Source organism: Ipomoea nil, unplaced genomic scaffold (assembly GCF_001879475.1).
Source record: "Ipomoea nil cultivar Tokyo-kokei standard unplaced genomic scaffold, Asagao_1.1 scaffold2942, whole genome shotgun sequence".
Classification (NCBI taxonomy): Eukaryota; Viridiplantae; Streptophyta; class Magnoliopsida; order Solanales; family Convolvulaceae; genus Ipomoea; species Ipomoea nil.
In genome coordinates, this window is record NW_017619370.1 from 525,482 (window position 1) to 547,353 (window position 21,872).

The 21,872-nt window shown below is 35.1% G+C and overlaps 2 protein-coding genes and 1 long non-coding RNA gene across 3 annotated transcripts; 2 read left to right on the forward strand and 1 right to left on the reverse strand.

Moving 5' to 3' along the window:
- Positions 1–3,713: 3,713 nt before the first annotated feature.
- On the forward strand, positions 3,714–4,394 carry LOC109162419. The gene has a single exon (XM_019311123.1). The coding sequence runs from the start codon at positions 3,714–3,716 to the stop codon at positions 4,392–4,394; it is 681 nt and encodes a 226-aa protein (XP_019166668.1).
- Positions 4,395–5,641: 1,247 nt separating this feature from the next.
- On the reverse strand, positions 5,642–9,452 carry LOC109162420 (probable LRR receptor-like serine/threonine-protein kinase At3g47570). The gene is made up of 4 exons (XM_019311124.1): positions 8,732–9,452; positions 8,304–8,594; positions 6,117–8,108; positions 5,642–5,997 (listed from the first exon to the last, which is right to left on the reverse strand). Exons 1-4 carry the CDS (start codon positions 9,450–9,452, stop codon positions 5,642–5,644), a joined length of 3,360 nt encoding a protein of 1,119 aa, XP_019166669.1.
- A 7,941-nt stretch (positions 9,453–17,393) lies between these two features.
- Positions 17,394–17,819, forward strand: LOC109162399. Its single transcript, XR_002051083.1, has 3 exons — positions 17,394–17,445; positions 17,578–17,708; positions 17,804–17,819. It is a non-coding gene; the product is annotated as an uncharacterized LOC109162399 (long non-coding RNA).
- Positions 17,820–21,872: the final 4,053 nt, after the last annotated feature.

Consider the following 21,872-nt stretch of genomic DNA (forward strand, 5'->3'; position numbering starts at 1 on the left):
AGAGAAGAATGAATATCAATCCTTCTGAACTGAACACAACTCATTATTTATACAAGGAAAAAGGAGGCAAAAGCAGTTATAACTAACTACTAGGAAAAGACCTAAAAGCCCTTAGGTTCCAAGCAGTAACAACAGCAGTAATGGAATGATCAGTCTCCTTCTTCTGGTTCTTCTTCACATTAGATTAAGCATGATATTGCTTACTTTGTCACCCCCCCCCCCCATAAGCTGGAGCATGAAGATTTTGAAGGCCTAGCTTAGAACAAAAAACATAAAAAACTGGCTTAGGTAAAGCCTTGGTGAAGCCATCTGCAGTTTGATTATGTGAAGAAACAGCTAGCAATTTGATCATTCCTGCACTGACCTTTTGCTTGACCACATGACAGTCAATTTCAATATGTTTGGTGCGTTCATGAAACACCTGATTTTCTCCAATGGCAATAGCAGAATTGTTATCACAAAACAAAACCACAGGACTGTCAACCTGTACATTCAAATCTACAAGCAGATATAGTAACCATTGTACTTCACATATAGTAGAAGCTAATGCTCTATACTCAGCTTCTGAGGATGACCTTGACACAGTAGCCTGTTTCTTGGTTTTCTAAGAAATTAGAGAGGTGCCAAAGTAAATGCAATAGACAGTAATAGATTTCCTACTCTCAATACAAGTAGCCCAATCTGAATCAGCAAAACCTTGTAATTTAGAGCATGAGTGTGACGAATAAAAAAGGCCTTTCCCAGGTGACCCTTTCAGTTATCTTAGGACCTTATGAGCAGCAGTTAAATGAGAATCTCTTGGCTTGCTTACAAACTAGCTTAACTGCTGAACATCATAGGATATGTCAGGCCTTGTATTGGTCAGGTACAAGAGCTTTCCAACCAATCTTCTGTAAGTTTCTGGATGTTCAAGTAAGCTGCCTTCAAGGCTATTAAGTCTCTGACCTGTAGTGAAAGGAGTTTTGGTAGGCTTAGCTTTTAAGAAGCCATTTTCTTCCAGAATTTCAAGAGTATATTTCCTTTGGCAGATATTGAGCCCACTGGAATCTCTAAAGGTCTCAATACCCAAAAAATAGTTCAAGTGGCCAAGGTCTTTGATCTTGAAAGATCTGCCCAATAGCTGTTTTAACTCATGAATTTGAGTAGAGTCTGTGCCTGCCACCAAGATGTCATCCACATATACAAGTAAGGCAGTAAGGAAATTTTCTGAATGCTTTGTGAATAGGGAGGGATCTGCTGGTGACTGTTTATAGCCAAAATTCTGCAAGGCTCTAGTCAACTTGACATTCCACTGTCTACTGGCTTGTTTCAAACCATACAAAGACCTTAGCAGCCTGCAAACTTGAGTAGGTTTATCACTTTGAAAACCTGGTGGTAAGGCCATGTAGACTTCTTCATCCAAATCCCCATGTAAAAAGGCATTGTTGATATCAAGTTGCTGAATATCCCAACCTTTTGCAATGGCCACATCTAGAAATGTTTTAATTGTAGTCATTCTGGCCACTGGAGAGAAAGTTTCTATGTAATCCACACCTAGCTGTTGAGTGTAGCCCTTAGCAACCAACCTGGCTTTGTATCTTTCTATAGAGCCATCTGCTTTATGCTTCACCTTATACACCTATCTACACCCAATGGGAAGTTTTCCTGGTGGCAAATCTATTATCACCCAAGTGTTGTTCTGGACTAAAGCTTCTATCTCAGCTTGCATAGCCATTTTCCAGTCCTCACTCTGCACTGCTTCTTCATAGGATTGGGGTTCATGTACAGAAGTAATTGAGGCAACACAAGCTTTGTGATTTGGAGATGGATTATCAGAGGATAAGAATTTATCCATAGAGTGGGGTGATGTTCTGATCTCTGTGCTACTTGCCATAGTAGTCTGACAGAGATAATCCTGCAGCCTGGTGGGAATCTGTCTCACTCTTAAGGATCATCTGAGTTGTGGCTGATCAGGATCAGGTTGCTCAGTAGATTGATTGTTGGGGGATTGGTTATTGAAAATAGATTGCTCAGCAGACTGATTCAGAGACTAAGCACTGGATTCTGGTTGATCTGTGTGATGATCCACCAGAAGGTCATCCATGTAGATATTATTGTGAGGAGTCACATGATTATCCTCAGAAAGTCTGCTCCCAGTGTGAGACCTGACTGGAGTATTGTCATATCTCCTTGCTAGATCCAATGATATGTCTTCTGCTTCAATGGAGATAGGAATGAGAGGCAGTGTAGGGGTGAATGTTTCTGGTGTGAAACTCTCATGTCCTTTTAAAAGGATAAATTTGTTCATGAAATTGCACATCCCTGGAAACATATACAACTTTGTCAGCAATATCATATGCTATATATCCTTTAATGTTAGCTGGGAATCCCAGAAAGATGCACTTCCTGGCCCTTGATCCCATTTTGTTTTTTCCTTGAGATGTGGTTGCTGCAAAACACAAGCAGCCAAAAGACTTTAGTTGATTGTAATCCACCTCCTTCCCAAGCAGTATCTGAAATGGTGACTTGCCATTGAGGACATCAGTAGGCAGCCTGTTTATAAGAAAAGAGGCATGAGGGACACAATGACCCCAAAAAGCATCAGGTAATCCAGATTGAAATTTAAGCCCCCTGGCAACATTTAGAATATGTTGGTGTTTCCTCTCTGCCACCCCATTCTGTTGGGGTGTGTATGCACATGAACTTTGATGTATAATTCCTTTTTCATTAAAAAAGGCACTCATCAAAAATTCACCTCCATTGTCTGTTCTAACCATTTTAACTTTGGTTGAGAATTGAGTGTGGACATAGTTGTAGAACTGCTGAAATATAGGCTTAACTTGTGATTTATTTGCCATCAAATGCAGCCATGTGAAGCTACTATGGTCATCAACAATGGTTAGGAAATAGTGATCACCCTTAAGTGATGCCACAGCAAAGGGACCCTAAACATCCATATGCAATAAGTCAAAGCATCTCTCAGCTCTAGCAGTGCTAATGGGAAAACTAGATTTCTTGTGCTTTGCAAAACAGTAAGTATCACACACAAAATCAGTTACCTTATGAGAATGAGCAAACTTTATTCCTTTCAACAAATGTATCTTATTCACAGGGTAATGGCCTAGTCTATTATGCCACAGATCTATAGACAGGCTATTACAATGTTTGTCAAAGCTTTTATTAGCCAACTGAGCCTTCTTCTTAACAGGTGGTTGAGTAACCAAATACAAGCCATCCTTGACTCTAGCAAAACCATCCATTATCCCACGGTGCCCCTGAACATTGCAAGAATTAGCTCTTAAAACAATTTCACAATTTGACTGTCTTGTCAGTTTGCTTGCAGAGATGATGTTAAAAGTAAAGGAGGGAATATACAGCACATCTTGCAACAGCATGGTCATATGCAACCTGATATCCCCTATATGTGTAACTTTCACTGACAAAGTAAGCAATATCATGCTTAATCTAATGTGAAGAAGAAGCAGAAGAAGGAGACTGATCATTCCATTACTGCTGTTGTTACTGCTTGGAACCTAAGGGCTTTTAGGTCTTTTCCTAGTAGTTAGTTATAACTGCTTTTGCCTCCTTTTTCCTTGTATAAATAATGAGCTGTGTTCAGTTCAGAAGGATTGATATTCATTCTTCTCTTCTCATCACCATTGTAAACATTGAGAGCTCAATGCATTCTACTGTTCTTTCCTCTACCATACAACATGAACTAAGCTAAACTCAACATGGTATCAGAGCATCACCGATCCTATGCCGCAGTGGTGACGATGGAAGATCAAATCGGCGACGAGAATCAGACTGGACAAGTGGGAGGTTCTTCGAATCTATATCAAAATTCGATGAACAATAGCCCCATCCAGCGTTCTGATGAATTCAACGATCCAATGTACTTACACTTTACGGAGAATCCAAATCTCATCCTTGTATCACCACCGCTATCCGAATTGAACTATGCGTCCTGGAGTAGGTCGATGAAGATAGCTTTGGAAGTCAAAAATAAGTATGGCTTCGTTGATGGAACGATTCTGAATCCTGGAGAATCGGATCCGAATTATGCAGTTTGGAGGAGGTGTAACAACATCGTTTGTTCGTGGATCTTCAAGTCTCTCAATGCCACAATTGCGGAGAGTGTTCTGTATATAGAAAACACAGCAGACATTTGGAGCACTCTCAAACGAAGGTATTCACAAGTCGATCCTCATAGGATTGCAGAGCTACAGAATCAGATCTTCAAGTGTTCACCAGGTAACCTCACTGTTAATGAGTACTTTACTAAGTCTAATGCCTTGTGGATGCAACTGAATACAATGAGACATGTTCCCTTGTGCGAATGTGTACCGAAGTGTTCATGCACTCTTCTAAGAAAAATTCAGAAGGAAAAAGGAGGCAAAAGCAGTTATAACTAACTACTAGGAAAAGACCTAAAAGCCCTTAGGTTCCAAGCAGTAACAACAGCAGTAATGGAATGATCAGTCTCCTTCTTCTGCTTCTTCTTCACATTAGATTAAGCATGATATTGCTTACTTTGTCAAAAATATGTTATATATATTTATTTACCAAGTATTTTATACAAATATAATAAATATTAATATTTTGCTCAATACTTTCACATGATAACCTACAACACACATCTCACAATGCATGAAACATGTAGGGAAAAAACTACCACTACCAAATATCAATAGGTGGTTGCAAGATAAAGAGTTAATAATACAACTAAGATCCCATCAAGGCAAATCTAAAACTACCTACACCATACTCTTATTGCACGATGAATCCATCCATGCTACCACCAATAACCCAATTGCACATGACACACTACCAATAAAAAAAAAGGACATGTACTGAAGATGAAGACAATGACAATGATACCCAAAAGAGAATTAAGAAGAATTAGAGAAATTTAAACCAAAAGTAGTATTCATTTAGACTATCATTTTTAGACTAAGTATTTAAACTAGCATTATTACAAAGTTGCAAACATTTATTTTAGTGACAATAAAATCAATCTCTCATATATTATTTTGCATTTATATATGCTTTAAATTACCGATTTAAATAAACAAATTTAATATTTATTTACCTATGCATGAACATCTCTGATATAATATTCCAGTGATATACTTTGAAATACTTATTTAAAATAATCATTGGCCATTATTTCATTCACGCAAAGCGCGTAAAAGAACTAGTAAAATAATATAATTCAGTAGTTATACTAAAACATAAAATAATAGAAATAATTAAATTGTTAATTTTTAAAAATAAACTTAGTAGCTTTTTTTTTTTGAATGCATAAACTTAGTAGTTTAGATATAAAAATAGTAAAAAGTTACACGAAGTTATAGAAACTTTTATAAATAACTACATATGGTGGGTCGGGTGGGATTTTAGACAAGTTTTGTACATAGAACCCGAATCCAACCCAACCCACGGCGAGTTTACTTTTTTAAGACCCACCCTGACCCACCACCCACCACTACCCAAAAAAACTGCTGAGAATTGTGATTCTTTAACACTATATCAAATGAATACTTAAATCCAAATTGAAACTCATTTCTTAATTCTACATATAACTCTGATAGATTCTTAAACATTAAACAGAATTATTATACATCCACTACTTCAAACATTATATGCTATTTATACTACTTTAAGTTCTTGCATACAAAGAAAAAATTTGGATTTTGATCTTTTCCAATGCTAGTAAGGCATCTTTGATGGTCATTCTCTCTCGAGGGGATTCTGCAGAACATCTCATGCCCAACTCAAAGATAGCCAACACACACTGCAATTTTTCATCATATTTGTCTTCATTTGGTCCAACCAAGTTGGGATCTATAATCTCACTTACTTTGGTAGGAACTGCATTGTGCACCCAACATCTCAAACTCAAATCTTCATTGAACATTTCATCTCCAGGTTGTGTCCTTGTAAAAACTTCAAGCAGCATGATACCATAACTGTACATATCACTTCGGGTAGACACAAGCCCTTCCTGTCCATACTCTAGAACCAATACAAAATTTGATAGGAAGCCATAAGAAATGCAAACTATTATGTGAAAAGTGTTAACAACACCAAATCCAAAAAGTTAAGAAAAGACTTAAAGACTTTAAAATGTTTACCTGGGGCAATGTAACCAATTGTTGCAAGGGAATTTGTAAAGGCTGTGGAGTTCCCATCCCTTAAGAGCTTTGCAACACCAAAGTCACTCAGATGTCCCACCATATCAGCATCTATTAAAATATTGCTGGGTTTCAAGTCAGCATGGATAACAGGCTTGGAATAACCATTGTGTAGATATTCCAATGTAGATGCCACATCTATCAATATACTCACTCTTTGCATCATATCTAAGAAATAATTGTGAGAATATAACCACTTGTGTAGACTCCCATTAGACATGTACTCTAGCACCAATGCTTTAAAATCCAAGTTAGAACAACTGCCGAGAACCTTTGTGAGATTTCTGTGACGAATGTGACGTAAAACTTCACACTCACGGTCAAAACTCTTACTTGCATCTTCATGTATCAAACGAAAAACCTTGACAGCTACATGCATCCCATTTGTTAAAGTTCCTTTGTAAACAGAACCAAAACTTCCGGTACCCAGCAAGTTGCTTTCATTGAATCCATTGGTTGCCCTTTGGATTTGATAATATGAAAATCTTGCAGGTGTTATTGCCGAAAGCAAGTCGGGTTCACTGGGAAGCTCCTTCCTGCGCCTCTTTAAAATCAGGTATACAGTAATAGTGGCAATTAGCAGTACAATAACTGCCAAGGAGACAAGTACAATGAGAACCACTCTGTTCTTCTTTGATTGATGCATCCGAGGAGTATTAGCAGGGCAAGGTGGGACATGCATTCGAGGAGTACCACATAGACCAACATTTGACAAGAATGATTCATAAGTGAAGTTGGCAAAAGGACCTCCACTCGGAATTTCTCCGGTTAATCTATTGTATGAAACATTGAAATACTTCATGCTCACAAGTCCCTCTAATGACTTGGGAATCATTCCGAATATTTTGTTATCAGAAAGATCCAATGAATATAGATCCAGGAGTTTGGCAAATGTGTCGGGAATGGAACCCTGGATTTTGTTATGGCCCACAGAAAAATTGATTAACCTTGTCAAGCCTCCAATACTACTTGGAATTTCTCCAGATAGTTTGTTATTTGACAGATCAATAAGTATTGCCATCTTTGCATTCCCGATTTCTTGAGGTAGAGAACCTCTCAAGTTATTTGAACTCAAGTCGAGCCTCAAAAGATTTTGAATGCTCCATAGACTAGTTGGGAAGGCAGTGAATTCGTTTTCATACAGATAGATCTCTCTCAAGGATGAAATGTTTCCTAAACAATCGGAGATTGGACCTGAAAATTTATTTGTGCCTAAATTTATCCAAAATAAATTCCGTAGCTCACAGATCACATCTGGAAATGATCCTATTAATCTGCTCCCTGAGATGTCGAACAACTGAAGACTCTGAAGAACCTGAATGGTTGTAGGCAAAAATCCTATAATGTCATTGTATGCTAAAATCAACTTGTATAAGCTACTCAGATTGCCAATCTCCTCTGGAATTCGTCCCTTGATGTTACATTCTGCTACGAGGAAACTTCGGAGAGTGGTGGAGAGGTTGCCGATTGTATTTGGGAGCACGGCGTTTAAGGGGTTAAGTGATAACTGTAATACTTGGATATATCTACAGTTTGCCAATGAAGTTATAAGGCTAAATTGAGGATCAGTTGTTAGGTTGTTCTTAGCCAGACGTAGATATTTGAGTTGTGCTAAGTTTCCAAGGGAATTTGGAATGAAGCCTACGAATTGGTTTTGGCCAAGATCAAGACCAACAAGGTTGGAAGCATTTGAGATGTGGGGAGGTATAACTCCTCCAATATAGTTTGCTCCAAGGTTTAAGTATCCTAAATTTGGAAGGGAATGACCTAAAAATGTAGGAAGAGTACCTGAAAGGTTATTTGCTACAAGGGATAGTCCTACGAGTGTTGATATATTGAAGATTTCCCACGGAATGGAACCACTTAATCCATTTTCATGCAATAGAAGCATCTCTAGTTTATCGAGGTTGCCCAACTCTTTAGGTATTTCACCTGCATGCCAATTCAAGTTACTCAATTAAGCTAAGTCCGGAACAAATACAATATCAAAATATAGTTGCATATCATGATGGAGTCTATTCCTAGATTTACATTATAATATCTTTCTTTTAATTTTGGGCCTGAATTAAAAATTGTATGGGTTGAGAGTGCAAAACAATTAAAAAAAAAGAGTTCCATTGTCCATACCTGATAATGAATTCTCAACCAGTTCAAGATCCTTTAGCATTGTCAAATTTCCAATCTGTCTCGGCAACGACCCATTTAATTGATTATTGTACATATAAAGGTATTTAAGCGAAGAGCATTCACCTATGCTCCTTGGAATGTTGCCATATAGATTGTTCTTATGCAAGTAAAGTTCTTCAAGCTTTTGAAGGTGTGAACACATGTTTGGTGGGAGAATACCGGACAAACGGTTGTTTCCCATACTTACAATAGTTAGTGCAGAAATGTTAAATATTGTTTCGGGTATTATTCCTACAAAATTAAAACATGAGTCATAAATAGGGCGTATATGTTTAGAATTATTACTAAAAATTGTTAAATTTTATCTATATATTTTCATAGGTTTCGCATTACTCTAATAACTAAATACGTATAGTACAAGAACATACCTTCAAAGTTGTTACCACCGAGGCTTAAAATCTTAAGCATATTCAAGCTCCCAATCTCTTCAGGAATTCTCCCGGAAAAATAGTTGGAACTCAACCAAAATCTTTCAAGTTCTGAGCAACTTGACAAATTCTTTGAAATTATTTCACCATTCAACTTGTTGAAAGACAAGTCAAGCATTTTGAGTCTTGTAGCATGTTGACATAGCTTCATGGGAAGAGAGCTTGATAAGCTATTGTCACTGAGGACCAAATCTTGCAATGTGGAAATGTTGAAGATGGTAAAGGGGATAGGACCATCAAGTTGGTTAACTTCCAATATCAGCCATTTTGCATTCTCAAGATTGCCAATTTCCTCTGGAATTTTTCCAGAAAAATGATTATAACCACAATCTAAGTATTGCAGTCGGCGTAGGCTGCCTAGCTCTCTAGGCAAATTTCCATAGAAATTGTTGTGACTTATGGTAAGAGAAACAAGAAATGAGAGGTTGCCTAATTGTGGTGGAAGGGTACCCACAATACCCATACTCGATATGTTCAATGCAACCACTCTATGGTGTCTTGATCCACAAACAACTCCAATCCAGTTGCAAATAGAAGCACTGATTGACCAGTTGTTTGCCAATGTATGGTTGGGACTTAATCTGGTGTGTGATTTCAAAGAAAGAAGAGAGGACTGATCAGTGGTGATGTTGGTGGATATAGCGCAGGGTATGAAAGCCATTGCTAAATACAACAAGGATAATAATAGAGAAGATACCTTTCTGATCTCCATGTTAGTATGGATGAAAGGTGAGATTAGGTGTGTATATATGTATGAATTGATTGAATTCTAAATACTGTTGGGTGAAGAAGAAAATTGGGTTGGTGAAGCTATGCGAATGATTGAGCTTCTTTTATAGTGATACCTAAAGTGTCCGTACTTATTATAATGCATAATTATTATAAATATATAAAATTGCAACCTTAAAAAAAATAAATATAAAATTGCACAAGTTTTGAATGTTGATGTGAAATATATATTTGTTTAGATTTTTTGGTAGAAATTATAAATAAATTATATATATTAGTGTGTGTATAATATATATAAAGTCGGTTTTATTGAAAAATCAACGTTACATAAAATTTTTAAACATTTAAAAATTTGGTACGACATCGGTTTAACAACATACCATGTCAATTATTTATAAAGGATGTGGTATGTTCCTCTAATTTTTTTTTTTTAAATATTTATCCCGACATACCACATCGGTTATTTACCAAAAACTGACGTGGGATGTTTTTATAAAAAAAATAAAATAAAAGATATGCGACATCAGTTCATCTTAAGAACCGACGTTGTATATAATATTTTTTTTTAAAAAAATTTAAGATACCACATTTGTTTTTTACAAAAACTAACGTGGTATCTCTAAAGTTAATATAATATAAAGTTATGACGTCACTAAAAAACTGACGTCGTATGTACTTATTTAAAACTTAAAAAAAATATACAATGTCGATTTTAAATGAAAAATCGATGTTGTATCATTTAATTATTATGTCGGTTAGAATCACGTAAGACAAAAATCGACATCGTATGCTCTAAATAATCGACATTAAAAGTATTATATGTAGTAGTGCCTTATATTGATATAATTCTAATTTCAAATTATCATTTTTTTAGTAGATAAAGACACTAGACATCAACATTTAAGTAAAATAAATATAGGAGCATATATGTTGGTCCTAATATATACTAATTATATAATCCTTAGATAATTCCAAACCCAACAAACAAACAAACAGGACTTGTCCTACGTAGGTTTGATAGTAAAGCAATGTCAGTTTATTGCTTAATTGTGACATCGGGAACGTGTTGGTTCGCCATGTCAAAAGGTCGGCGAATCATGTGGCTCATGTGTTAGCACAGGCAACTGGTTCAGCTTCTATCCTTGGTGTGTGGGAGGCTATCCCGCCTTTGTGTATTTCGACTTTGATTTAATATATGCAGCCTTTGTTTTCAAAAAAAAAAAAAAAAGAAAAACTATAAAATCATTACTTTTAATAATTTTAATTTTTTTCTACTAACAACCAAACAAGGAAATCAATCATTTTTAATAAATATTTCTTAGAATTTAAATTTTATTCCTCAATTATTTTTTACGAATCAAACCGACCGTAACATATTCTACGCCGCGAAGGTTGACTTATTATTTTGTTTTGTTTGTGTTTTTCTTTATATTTTGTTAAAATAAAAGAAAAATGAACTCCAATGGCCAGGCAGGACATGGAAGCGGAGGACTCATTCAAAGTCATGTGAGACTATGACCTGTTTTTATTTTCTTTTCTTTTTAATTTTTTTTAAAGGATAAGTTATTGACTCGCGGAGTTGCCACTGCTGACCTGTGCGTAAGAATACAAGACAAATAGGGAAGGAGCTAGAAAATTTGAGTTTGCGGCTAAACTTATAAATTGAGAGAATTTATAGTGCTAGTCAACATTACAAGGCGTTTGGTTGAAGGGGATTTTAATTCCATGTCCACTTAATTTTCACCGAATTTCAAAGGCCCCATTCAATTTCTTAGTTTGGTTGGAAGATTCTCTCATTTTTATGGAATTAAAATATCATCTTCCCTGGAATTTAAATTCTATGAATTTTAGGAAGAAAAAAAAGATAATAATGAGGCAAAATTACCCTCCCTTTTTTAACCTAAAACAACAACAATGAAAAAAAAAAAAACAAAAAAACAAAAAAAAACAACAACAATGGGCATTTTGAACTTTACACTACTTATTCCCTTTCAATTCCCAAAGTATACCAAACATTGGAGTTGAAATTCCTAGTAATTCTATTCATGTAAACCAAACACTGGAATTTAAATTCTCACTTCTTTCCCAATAATTCATCTCCATGGAATTGCAATTCCTTTGCTACGTAATTCTCTCCTCCAACCAAATGCCCCGTAGCTTAGTAGCAATCGTATAATTTCATTATATATACCATATATAATTGTGCAGATTATTATTGATTATGATTTCTAATTATACTTTGTCCAATAATGTATTTCATTATATATACCCCATATAATATATAATTGTGCAGATTATTATTGATAATGATTTTCAATTATACTTTGTTCAATAATGTACGAAATACATATATAATTATATAAGTATGATCAACACAGATGTCAATTATTATTTTTAAATTTTTTACATAATACAAAATAAATATTTACATTTATTTAAATCTATATTGTCGCTCTTTTATCGAATGAAAAGTTTTATCAATTATTTTATAATAACATTTTTCATAATTAACTGATATTCATTTTTTGATTAACTAAATATTCTATAATTTGAAGGATGAAGATAAAAACCAAGATCTCGAATTAAGAAATTAATATTTATTTTTATCAATTTTAAAACTAATCTTTTAAACTAGCAAATGTACATTCTAAAAGTGTAAATAAAGAGCAAAAATTACACTTTTGGTCCTATAACTATAGGGGCGTGTTAATTTCATACTCTAAAAACTAACAATTTAGTCCCGTCACTATGCAATTTTTAACACATTTTGTCCTCCCGGCGAAATTACCAACCAAATGTCACTGGAAAAATATAAATTATTTTTAATTATTTAATCGTGGGGGTAAATCTGTCATTTCAGGTCGTCTTCTTCCTTCCCCTCCCGACGCTTCGCCCACCATCTTAGTTTGCGTTTGTTCCGACAAGCTCCTTAACTGTGGGTCCAAACCGATTGACCTCACCAACTCAACTTACACAAATCTCGTGCATCCTATTCACCGCCGATTGGTCCACCGAATACTGGAATTGCCGAAATTCCAAATTGGTAACACAAAACAAAAGGCATCACAACCAAAACGCAAACCAAACACCTAAATATCTAATGAACTAATACAAACACTGTGCAGTTTCTGAGTTTAATTAACCCTTGCTTCCACTGGAAATGGAGAAGAAAATTCAATGGAATTAATTTTTCATTTTCTGGGTCATAATGGCAAAACAAGAAAAAAAAATTGAGCGGTGAGTTGGGCAGCGACTAAGAGCGTAGTACGTGGACGCTGGTCTTCTGTGCTGTAGGATTTCGACCAGATGATTTCAGGTTATCGTCGACGACGGGAAGCTTCGGTGTTGCAGCGAGCCAGCGAGGTAGTCTGGCGAAGGAAGGTGTTCTGTGCTGCAGGATTTCGACCAGATGATTTTCCTTTTTTTTTGTTTTTTTTTTTAACGTCAATTGACCATTTTGCCCCTATGAATAAATAATTGAAAATGATTTACATTTTTCCAGCGACATTTGGCCGGAAGGACCAAATGTGTTAAAAATTGCATAGTTATGGAACTAAATTGTTAATTTTTAAAGTCAAATACTGAAATTAACACGCCCTATAGTCATAGGACCAAAAGTGTAATTTGCTCTGTAAATAAATAATAAAAATATACAATAATATAAATTACAAATTACTTTTTTTTGAAAGGAATTACTAATTAATTAATCAACTAATAAAATTAAACTATATATCTCAAAATTTGAAGATTTCTTAAATTAAAGTTATATCGGATACTTGATATCATGCATCCATTATTGAAATCTTGACAAAAGAAATAAGCTAATAAAGAAATATGGTAAATTTGACTATTGAATTTATTTATTTTTATTTAATGAATTTGAACTTTAATAGATCTTTTTAATTCATTTAATATAAAATAACATATTTTTTTAGAAAAAATTTGAGGGATGGGGGGGGGGGGGGGGGGGGGGGGGGCAAAATGTATTTTTACTGAGAATTTCATGCTTAATTAGTTTTAAAAAAATTAACACACAATACACTTTTTCATTGTACTTTTCTTCATCTAGAACAATTAAGTTTGGATCTATACTTTAACCTATTTTCATTCATTAGAATTGAAGTACATGCCTAGAACCCATCTATGCTTGAACTAACAGAGCTTGTGGAGAACAAAACAGCACCGTTACGTTGCAAATTAACTATCCTTTTCGTATATTGTTGGTGCAATGGAAAAAGAAAATAAAGAGCCTATATATAGAAGGTAAATAAAGTTTGAGGACTAAAGGGATTGCCTCAACTCAATTTGATCGCTTAGATCTTTGTTAATTTAGATGGCTTAGTTTATTAGTGTTTCTTATGCTCTATATTTCAAAACAATTGCAAATGATGTTACTTGATTTGTGTAAAAGACTTTACGATCTGCTGCATTTTATTTCCATTTTCATGAAAGATACAAATGGTAGGAAATGCTAGTTTTTACATAAATCATACACGGAAAGAAGTTGGAGTTTTATCTTTTTCAATGCTGGTAAAGCATCTTTGATGATCATCCTCTAATTTCCTCTCTTGAGGAGATTCTGCTGAGCATTTTGTGCCTAGCTCCAAGATAGCCAATATACCCTCTAATTTCTCATCGTACTTTTCTTCATCTGGTCCAAATAAGTTTGGATCTATAATCTGACCAATGTTTGTAGTAAGTCCATAGTACACCCAACTTTTTAGACGACTTAAATCTTCACTAAATATATCATCTCCAGGCTGAGTCCTTGTGAAAACTTCAAGCAACATGATACCATAACTGTACATATCGCTACGGGTGGACACAAGGCCTTCCTGTCTATACTGTAGAAACAGTGCAAAATTTGATAGGAAGGCATATAAGAAATGCAAAATGTTACGTAACGAATGTTAAAAACAAATCCAAAAAGTGAAAAAAAAATTTTGAAACATTTACCTGGAGAATGTAACATTGTTGCTAAGGTTCTTGTAATGGCAATAGAGTTCCCATCTCCTAAAAACTTTGTAATACTAAAGTCACTTAGATGTTCTATCATATCAACATCTATTAACACATTACTAGCACTACAATAACTGCCAGTGAGACAAGTACAATGAGAACCACTCTGTTCTTCTTTAACACTATATCAAATGACTACTTAAATCCAAATTGAAACTAATTTCTTAATTCTACATATAATTCTGATAGATTCTTTTACAGTAAATAGAATTATTATAAATGCACTACTTCAAACATTATATGCTATTCATACTACTTTAAGTTCTTGCATACAAAGAAAGAATTTGGACTTTGATCTTTTCTAATGCTGGTAAGGCATCTTTAATGGTCATTCTCTCTCGAGGGGATTCTGCAGAACATCTCATGCCCAACTCAAAGATAGCCAACACACACTGCAATTTTTCATCATATTTGTCTTCATTTTGTCCAACCAAGTTGTGAATGTGCAAGATTTAAAATTGGTGGGATTGAAATCTCATGATTGTCATGCCTTAATGCAGCAACTATTGCCAGTGGATGTTAGAGGTATATTGCCAAAAAAGCTGAGATATACTATTATAAGGTTTTGTTTCTTTTTCAATGCTATCTGTGGAAAAGTGATTAATCCAGACAAACTAGATGGATTGCAAAATGACATTATTGTTACATTGTGTCAGCTGGAGATGTATTTTCCACCATCATTTTTTGATATCATGGTTCATTTGGTTGTACATCTGGTGAGAGAGATCAGACAGTGCGGTCTTGCTTATTTGAAGTGGATGTACCCATTTGAACGGTACATGAAAGTCTTAAAAGGTTATGTGAGGAACCGATATCGACCATAAGCATCTATTGTTGAAAGCTATATTGCTGAGGAGGTAACTGAATTTTGTACTGAATATTTGGCGTGGGTAGAAGCTATTGGTCTTTCTAAGTATCGACATGAAGGAAGAAGTGTTGTTGATAGTAAACACGATCCTGTTGGAGCAGGGAGCACCCAATTCAAAAGTTATGCTGCGCTGATTGCACGAAGCAAAGTTCCTATCATATATAAAAATTGGAAAGTGGTCCCAGAAGAGAGTAAAGCGTTGGTGTGGGACGATATCGTGGTATGCAACTTATTTATAAAAATTTTGAATTAATTGTATTTGTTTCTAATAAATAATCTTGTCTTGCAGAGCGTTTATGATATTTCCAATGATCCGAATCTGAAGGAGTCTTTGATCAAATATGCGGGTGAACGGTGGAGAGATTTTAAAAGTAGATTGAACAGAGACATTATATTCAATAATGAAGACCCAATAAATAATACTCCGTGTAAAAAATACACATTCATTGATCAAAATACATGAAAAAAGTACGTGGAGCTTCGTAAAACTGCAGAGTTTGAGGTATATATTATTATTTTTCTATCAATTATTTATTAACTCAAATATATTAAAGATATATTATTACTTAATGTTTTCTTTTAGTGTAGGCATCAAGAAAGAAACATCAAGAGATACAAAGTAAGAATGTCCATCCACATAATTTAGCCCGAGGAGGCTATAAGAGACTGGAGAAGATTATGATGGATGAGAAGATGAAATAACCAAAAAAAGCTGCAAGTTCAGATCCATCGTCAATAGTTTCTCCGCCATCTCCTCCAGCTAGCCATGAAAAGTGGAAGAGGGCAAGAATGGACAAATCAAGAAATATTAACCACGAAGCGACTAGAATGGTTGTGGAAAAGATTGTAAGTCATATGTTATAATTTTCTACATTATTAAGATAGATAGTAATCATTATTAAATATTATTTTTATATGTTAGGATTTGCTATCATTGCAAGCTTGTCAAGGAGAATTTGTTGAGTCCGGTAGACAAGATATATTGTCTAATGCCATAGGTACAGATGAGCATTGCGGACGTGTTAGAGTCGTGGGTAGAGCGCATGTCTTAAAAAGCCACTTTGGTCATGCAAAACGTCGCCAAAGCCAGATGCCTACACTAGAAGTAAAAGATATGATTAAGGCAGCAGTTGCTGAGGTGTTAGCCAATCAAGAGAGGAAAGTGGCCGAGGCGTTAGCAATTCAAAGAGAGCAAATAGAAACATCCATGCAAGCAGCCATTCAAGAGATGAGGAATGAAATTAGTAGTATGAAGACTCTAGCGGCTCAACCTGTACCATCAAGGCAGGAGGAAGACATGTGTGTAGCTGTCCAACCACATTGTCATAGTGAAAAAGCAAGTTCTCCAGACCCTTTTGCTGATTTACTGGCTGTAAGTAATCATTTATAGCTAATCTATTATTATTTGTAAAAACATTTTAGCTATTTTTTAATATGAATTCATGTAGTTTGGAGTAGAATGTGAATTGTATTTGGAAGATCCCATTAGACGTAAAGTTGCACGTGGGATAGCTTACAAGGCCGAAAGGGTTCACGGGATGCAAATACATGTGGATCAAGTGAAGGTCAGCGTGAATGAAATTCTCGTGTCAAGTGCAAAGGTACCCTTCCCTACCGATGAGGTTCAATTGTTAAGGGATGCACTGCACAACTTTATTATTTGGCCAAAAGAAGTTGGTTGAGTTGTATACCCAAGCTGATGAGGTATGTATTTTCAAAATTTTTGGATTTTAAAATAGTATTTAATTTACTTTTTAAAAATAGTAATTGTTACTTATATTGAACAGTTAAAAATGACTTATGATTCCGGTGTGCAATGACCTTCTGTTGATCTCACTATAGCTGATCTGACTTCTTTGAGTCCTCGATGTCTAAAGGTATATAAAATTGTTCGCAAACTTGATGAAAATGTTGTGATAAAGATGTGGCGTGGTATTGTGGGCGATGTTGTCTATACCTTACAACTTGACCCGTTGGAGATTATGCGTTTCTTAAGGATGGAGACGTTAGATGCTTCCATATTGCAGTTCTTTATAAGGTAAAAAATTAAGTTCTTTACTACTATTTGTTTATATAATATTTTTCATTTCATCTATTATATTACTAATATATATGATTGATTGTATTTTTGAATATGGGTCTTTATGACAAATTTAAATTGGCATCAAAGACCACATATGGCTTCTTAGATCCACATTTCATTCAACGAGTTTCGAATACTATAGATGAACGGACATGGTATATCAACGTCACCATGCAATATGGACAGAAACAATGCTATCTAGCGCCATATATTTTAAAGTAAGTTTTAATTGTTTCAAATAAAATAACTTATATATAATACACTTTTATTATATATTATATTTATTTACAACTAATACATTATTTATTTGTAGTGACCATTGGATGTTGATGGAAATCTGTCCTCAACTTAATGAAATCTATTGGTTTGATTCAATTGGAGGCCAGCCACGTGATGACATCAAAGATATTGTTGAAACGTATGTGAACTTATAAGTATTAATATTTATAATTAATAAAGTATGCATGATGTCATAAAGTATTTATGTATACTAATCTCTTATAATTTTAGGTGTGTAAATTCAGAAAAGTTGTTGAGAAGCAATGGATCAAATCGTTCACCAAAATGGATTAAAGTTTTGGTAAGTATTTTATACATTTGTAAAACTACATATATTTTATTGTTTTTTATTAAATAAAAATTTAAATGTAATTTAATTTAAATGTAGGTGTGCTCAACAAGTTGGAAGTACGGCATGTGGATATTATGTGATGAAATACATGCTTGAAATTCTTTCCAAAGAAGCATGTGTGGGAATGGATAAGGCATGTAATTTAATATAATACCTTTCTCTTTCTAATTTTAAAAATGCTAGCTTACTAATTATTTAATATTTATTGATTATCAACTTTGTAGATTGTTGAGAGAGTTGGTGGATCGAGCTACACTCAACACGAAATTGATCAAGTTAGAGACGTATGGGCCGACTTCTTTGTTCATGCATGGTTATGTAAATTGAACTAATTGATCTTAGGTTGATAATTTTAACTTGTATTATTAATTAGTATCAAATTGTGAGATTTATTACTTTTATTACTTGTTTGATTATAAATATTAGATTCTACATATTTTGTTGTGATTGTGGTGCAATAATTGAGCAGGTCTTGGATGTGGTTGTGAGTAATTGAGCAGGTTTTGGATGTGGTTGTGAGTAATTTGAGCAAGTTTTTGGGTATAAATGGACAAATAAACTGTATATTAAAAAAAACATACAACGTCGGCTATTTATTATTAGCCGACGTTGTATATATATTAAAAAAAATAAACACTTTACAACGTCGGCTAATTAGTATTAGCCGACGTTGTAATATATTTAAAATAAAAATAAAAACATTACAACATCGGCTAATTCGTATTAGTCGACGTTGGATAGTATTTAAAAATAAAAAATAAAAACATTACAACGTCGGCTAATTGCTATTAGCCGACGTTTTAGATATTTAATAATTAAATTAAAAAAAAATAAAATATATATATATATATATATATATATATATATATATATATATATATATATATATATATATATATATATATATATATATATATATATATATATATATATATATATATATATATATATATATATATATATATATATATATAACGTCACCCAGAACAACGTCGGTATTTAGCCAACATTAAAGGTCCTATTTAGCCGACGTTAAAGGCATGCTCTGTAGTAGTGAGAGCTTCTTGGGTTTATCTTATGAGGAAGAAGAATGAAGTGAGCCAGATTATATAGTGTTTCTATGAGCTTATTAGTACACGGTTTGGGAAACGCATTAAATGTGTGAAATCTGATAATGGGAAAGATTTCCTTAGCTTATGGAGGATTTCTTCTATCAAAAGAGGGGCATTATTCATCAAACATCCTGTGTCTACACCCATCAGCAAAATAGCATTGTAGAGAGAAAACATGGACATATTTTGTCTATGGCAAGAGCTTTGAGATTCCAGGCTGGTTTACCTGAAGAATTCTGGGGTGACTGCATTTTACATGCAGTATACTTGATAAATAGGCTTCTAGCAGCAGTATTAGGCAATCAGATCCTCTTTGACAAAGTCCCAAAAGATTAACACCTTAGAGTGATTGGATGCCTAGCATTTGCCAACATTCCCAGCGGCAAAAGAGATAAGTTCTTTCCAAGGGTTAGGAGATGCATATTTCTAGGGTTTGCCAATGGTGTGAAGGGTTACAAACTATTTGATGCTCAGACTAAGGAAGTCTTTTTATCAAGAGATGTTTCATTCTATGAGAGTATCTTCCCATTTCAGAGTTTACATGTTTAGCAATCTTCTGATGTTGTTCTTCCTTCTGAGGGGATACCTTGTTTGAACTATGATAAAGCTATTTCCCTGCCCAATGCAGAGATCTCTTCTAGTTCACCTGAGGCCGCACGAGGTGATCCAATTCAGGAAAATGGATTTAATGATACAGAATCATCACCAACTCCAAAACTAAGGAGGTTAACTAGGATAAGAACAAAACCTACTTACCTTAGTGATTATGCTTGTCAAAATGCCATCAGAAGAACTTCTCCATGAAATCTCTAAATTCCTATCCTATAATAATCTTCCACGAGCATACAAAGTCTTTGTTGTTAATGCCTTGAATGCTAGAGAACAAAAAACCCACAATGAAGCCATCAAGGAGGAATGTTGGAGAAAAGCCATAGAAGCAGAAATTACTGCCTTACAGGAAAACAATACCTGGATCCTTATTGATCTCCCTTCCTCCAAGGTACCAATAGGATGCAAATGGGTTTTCAAAACCAAGCTTAAAGCTGATGAAACTATTGAAAGGCACAAGGCTAGGTTAGTTGCCAAAGGCTACACCCAAACACCGGGCTAGACTCCTTAGATACTTTCAGCCCTATGGCAAAAATAACCACAATCAGAGTGGTGCTTGTTGTGGCTGCAATCAAAGGATGGACACTTCACCAACTAGATGTAAATAATGATTTCCTACATGGGGATCTAAATGATGAGGTCTATATGTGCAACACCCCAGATTTTCGAAACTTTTAAAACTTATATAATAAAGGTAAATTCTCATTAAATCCCAAACAGAGCATTACTAAACATAAGAATTCGGGGTGTTATGCCACATCTGAGCTAGAGAACTCAGATGCACAGGCTAAACTATCTAATTATCCTTAAACAATATCATTACATCATTATGGCACGCAGGCCGAATAGGAAACTATCTATCTAAGCCTCGGGTCCTCTTAGCGCGCTCCGGAGCTAATCATCTGTGCCTGAAAGCCAAATATATCTGTTCAGCGAATAATGCTGGTAACCCACTCTAACGCGTTGAAATACCGTATAAGTATATATATATATATATATATATATATATATATATATATATATATATATATATATATATATATATATATATATATATATATATATATATATATATATATATATAAGCAAAGCCATTTTGAAGCAGGAAGATATATCCTTAGGAACTCTAACTTTAAAACTGGAATAGACTCGATAGATAGCGATAAGCACACTCAACAGTTATAATCGAGCATATAAGAATATTAGCATACAGCCGACGTCACAGATTCACTTCATCTCATTCATATCATCGTTCAATTTGTATCTCATCACACAAGCACACTTTGGTGGTGCCACAGGACCAATCGCATGCCCATACATGAGGGTCAGCGCATATAGCTCTGGCACGGCCCCGCAGCACCCTGCCTCGTATCGCAACACGAAGGGGTCGATTGCAACCGACCGATGAACCGCAGCTCATCATAGTGTTTGATCGCAACCAAACAGTGTACCGCAACCCAAGAGTGATCATCTGACCGCAGCCAGGAATATGAACCGCAGCTCATGTAAAACGTTTGATCGCAACCACACGGTGGACCGCAGCCCAAGTTTGTAATTCTGACCGCAGCCAGCTTCTGAACCGTAGCTCAGGAATAACAAATCTGATCGCAACCAAATTGGGGTATCATGCACGCATAACACATAGCAAGTACATGCAACCCACATTAACACATTGGGAAAGGGGAGAGAACGTATAATGAAACTTATGCGCGGTCATCCACATACTAGGAATAATCCTAAGGGGTTCATACTTCTTTCACCTAGGCCAACAGGATACCAATTCAACCAGCATGCGATACACAAGACTCTTTTATCCTACGAACGGTACCCGAAACATCAAACTAGACTTAGGCACGATAAACGGAGTTCGTTGGGACACCACGAGGGTCGGGGAAACATCAAACGGGGAAGCCGAAGTCCCAAGTTGGGCAATTTCCAGCGGGTAGCCGGTGGGTGGAGGATCACCCGCCGGCAAAGAACCTCCGGGCAGCGAGTGCCCGGCGGGCAGTAGTCTGCCCGCTGCCGGTGGC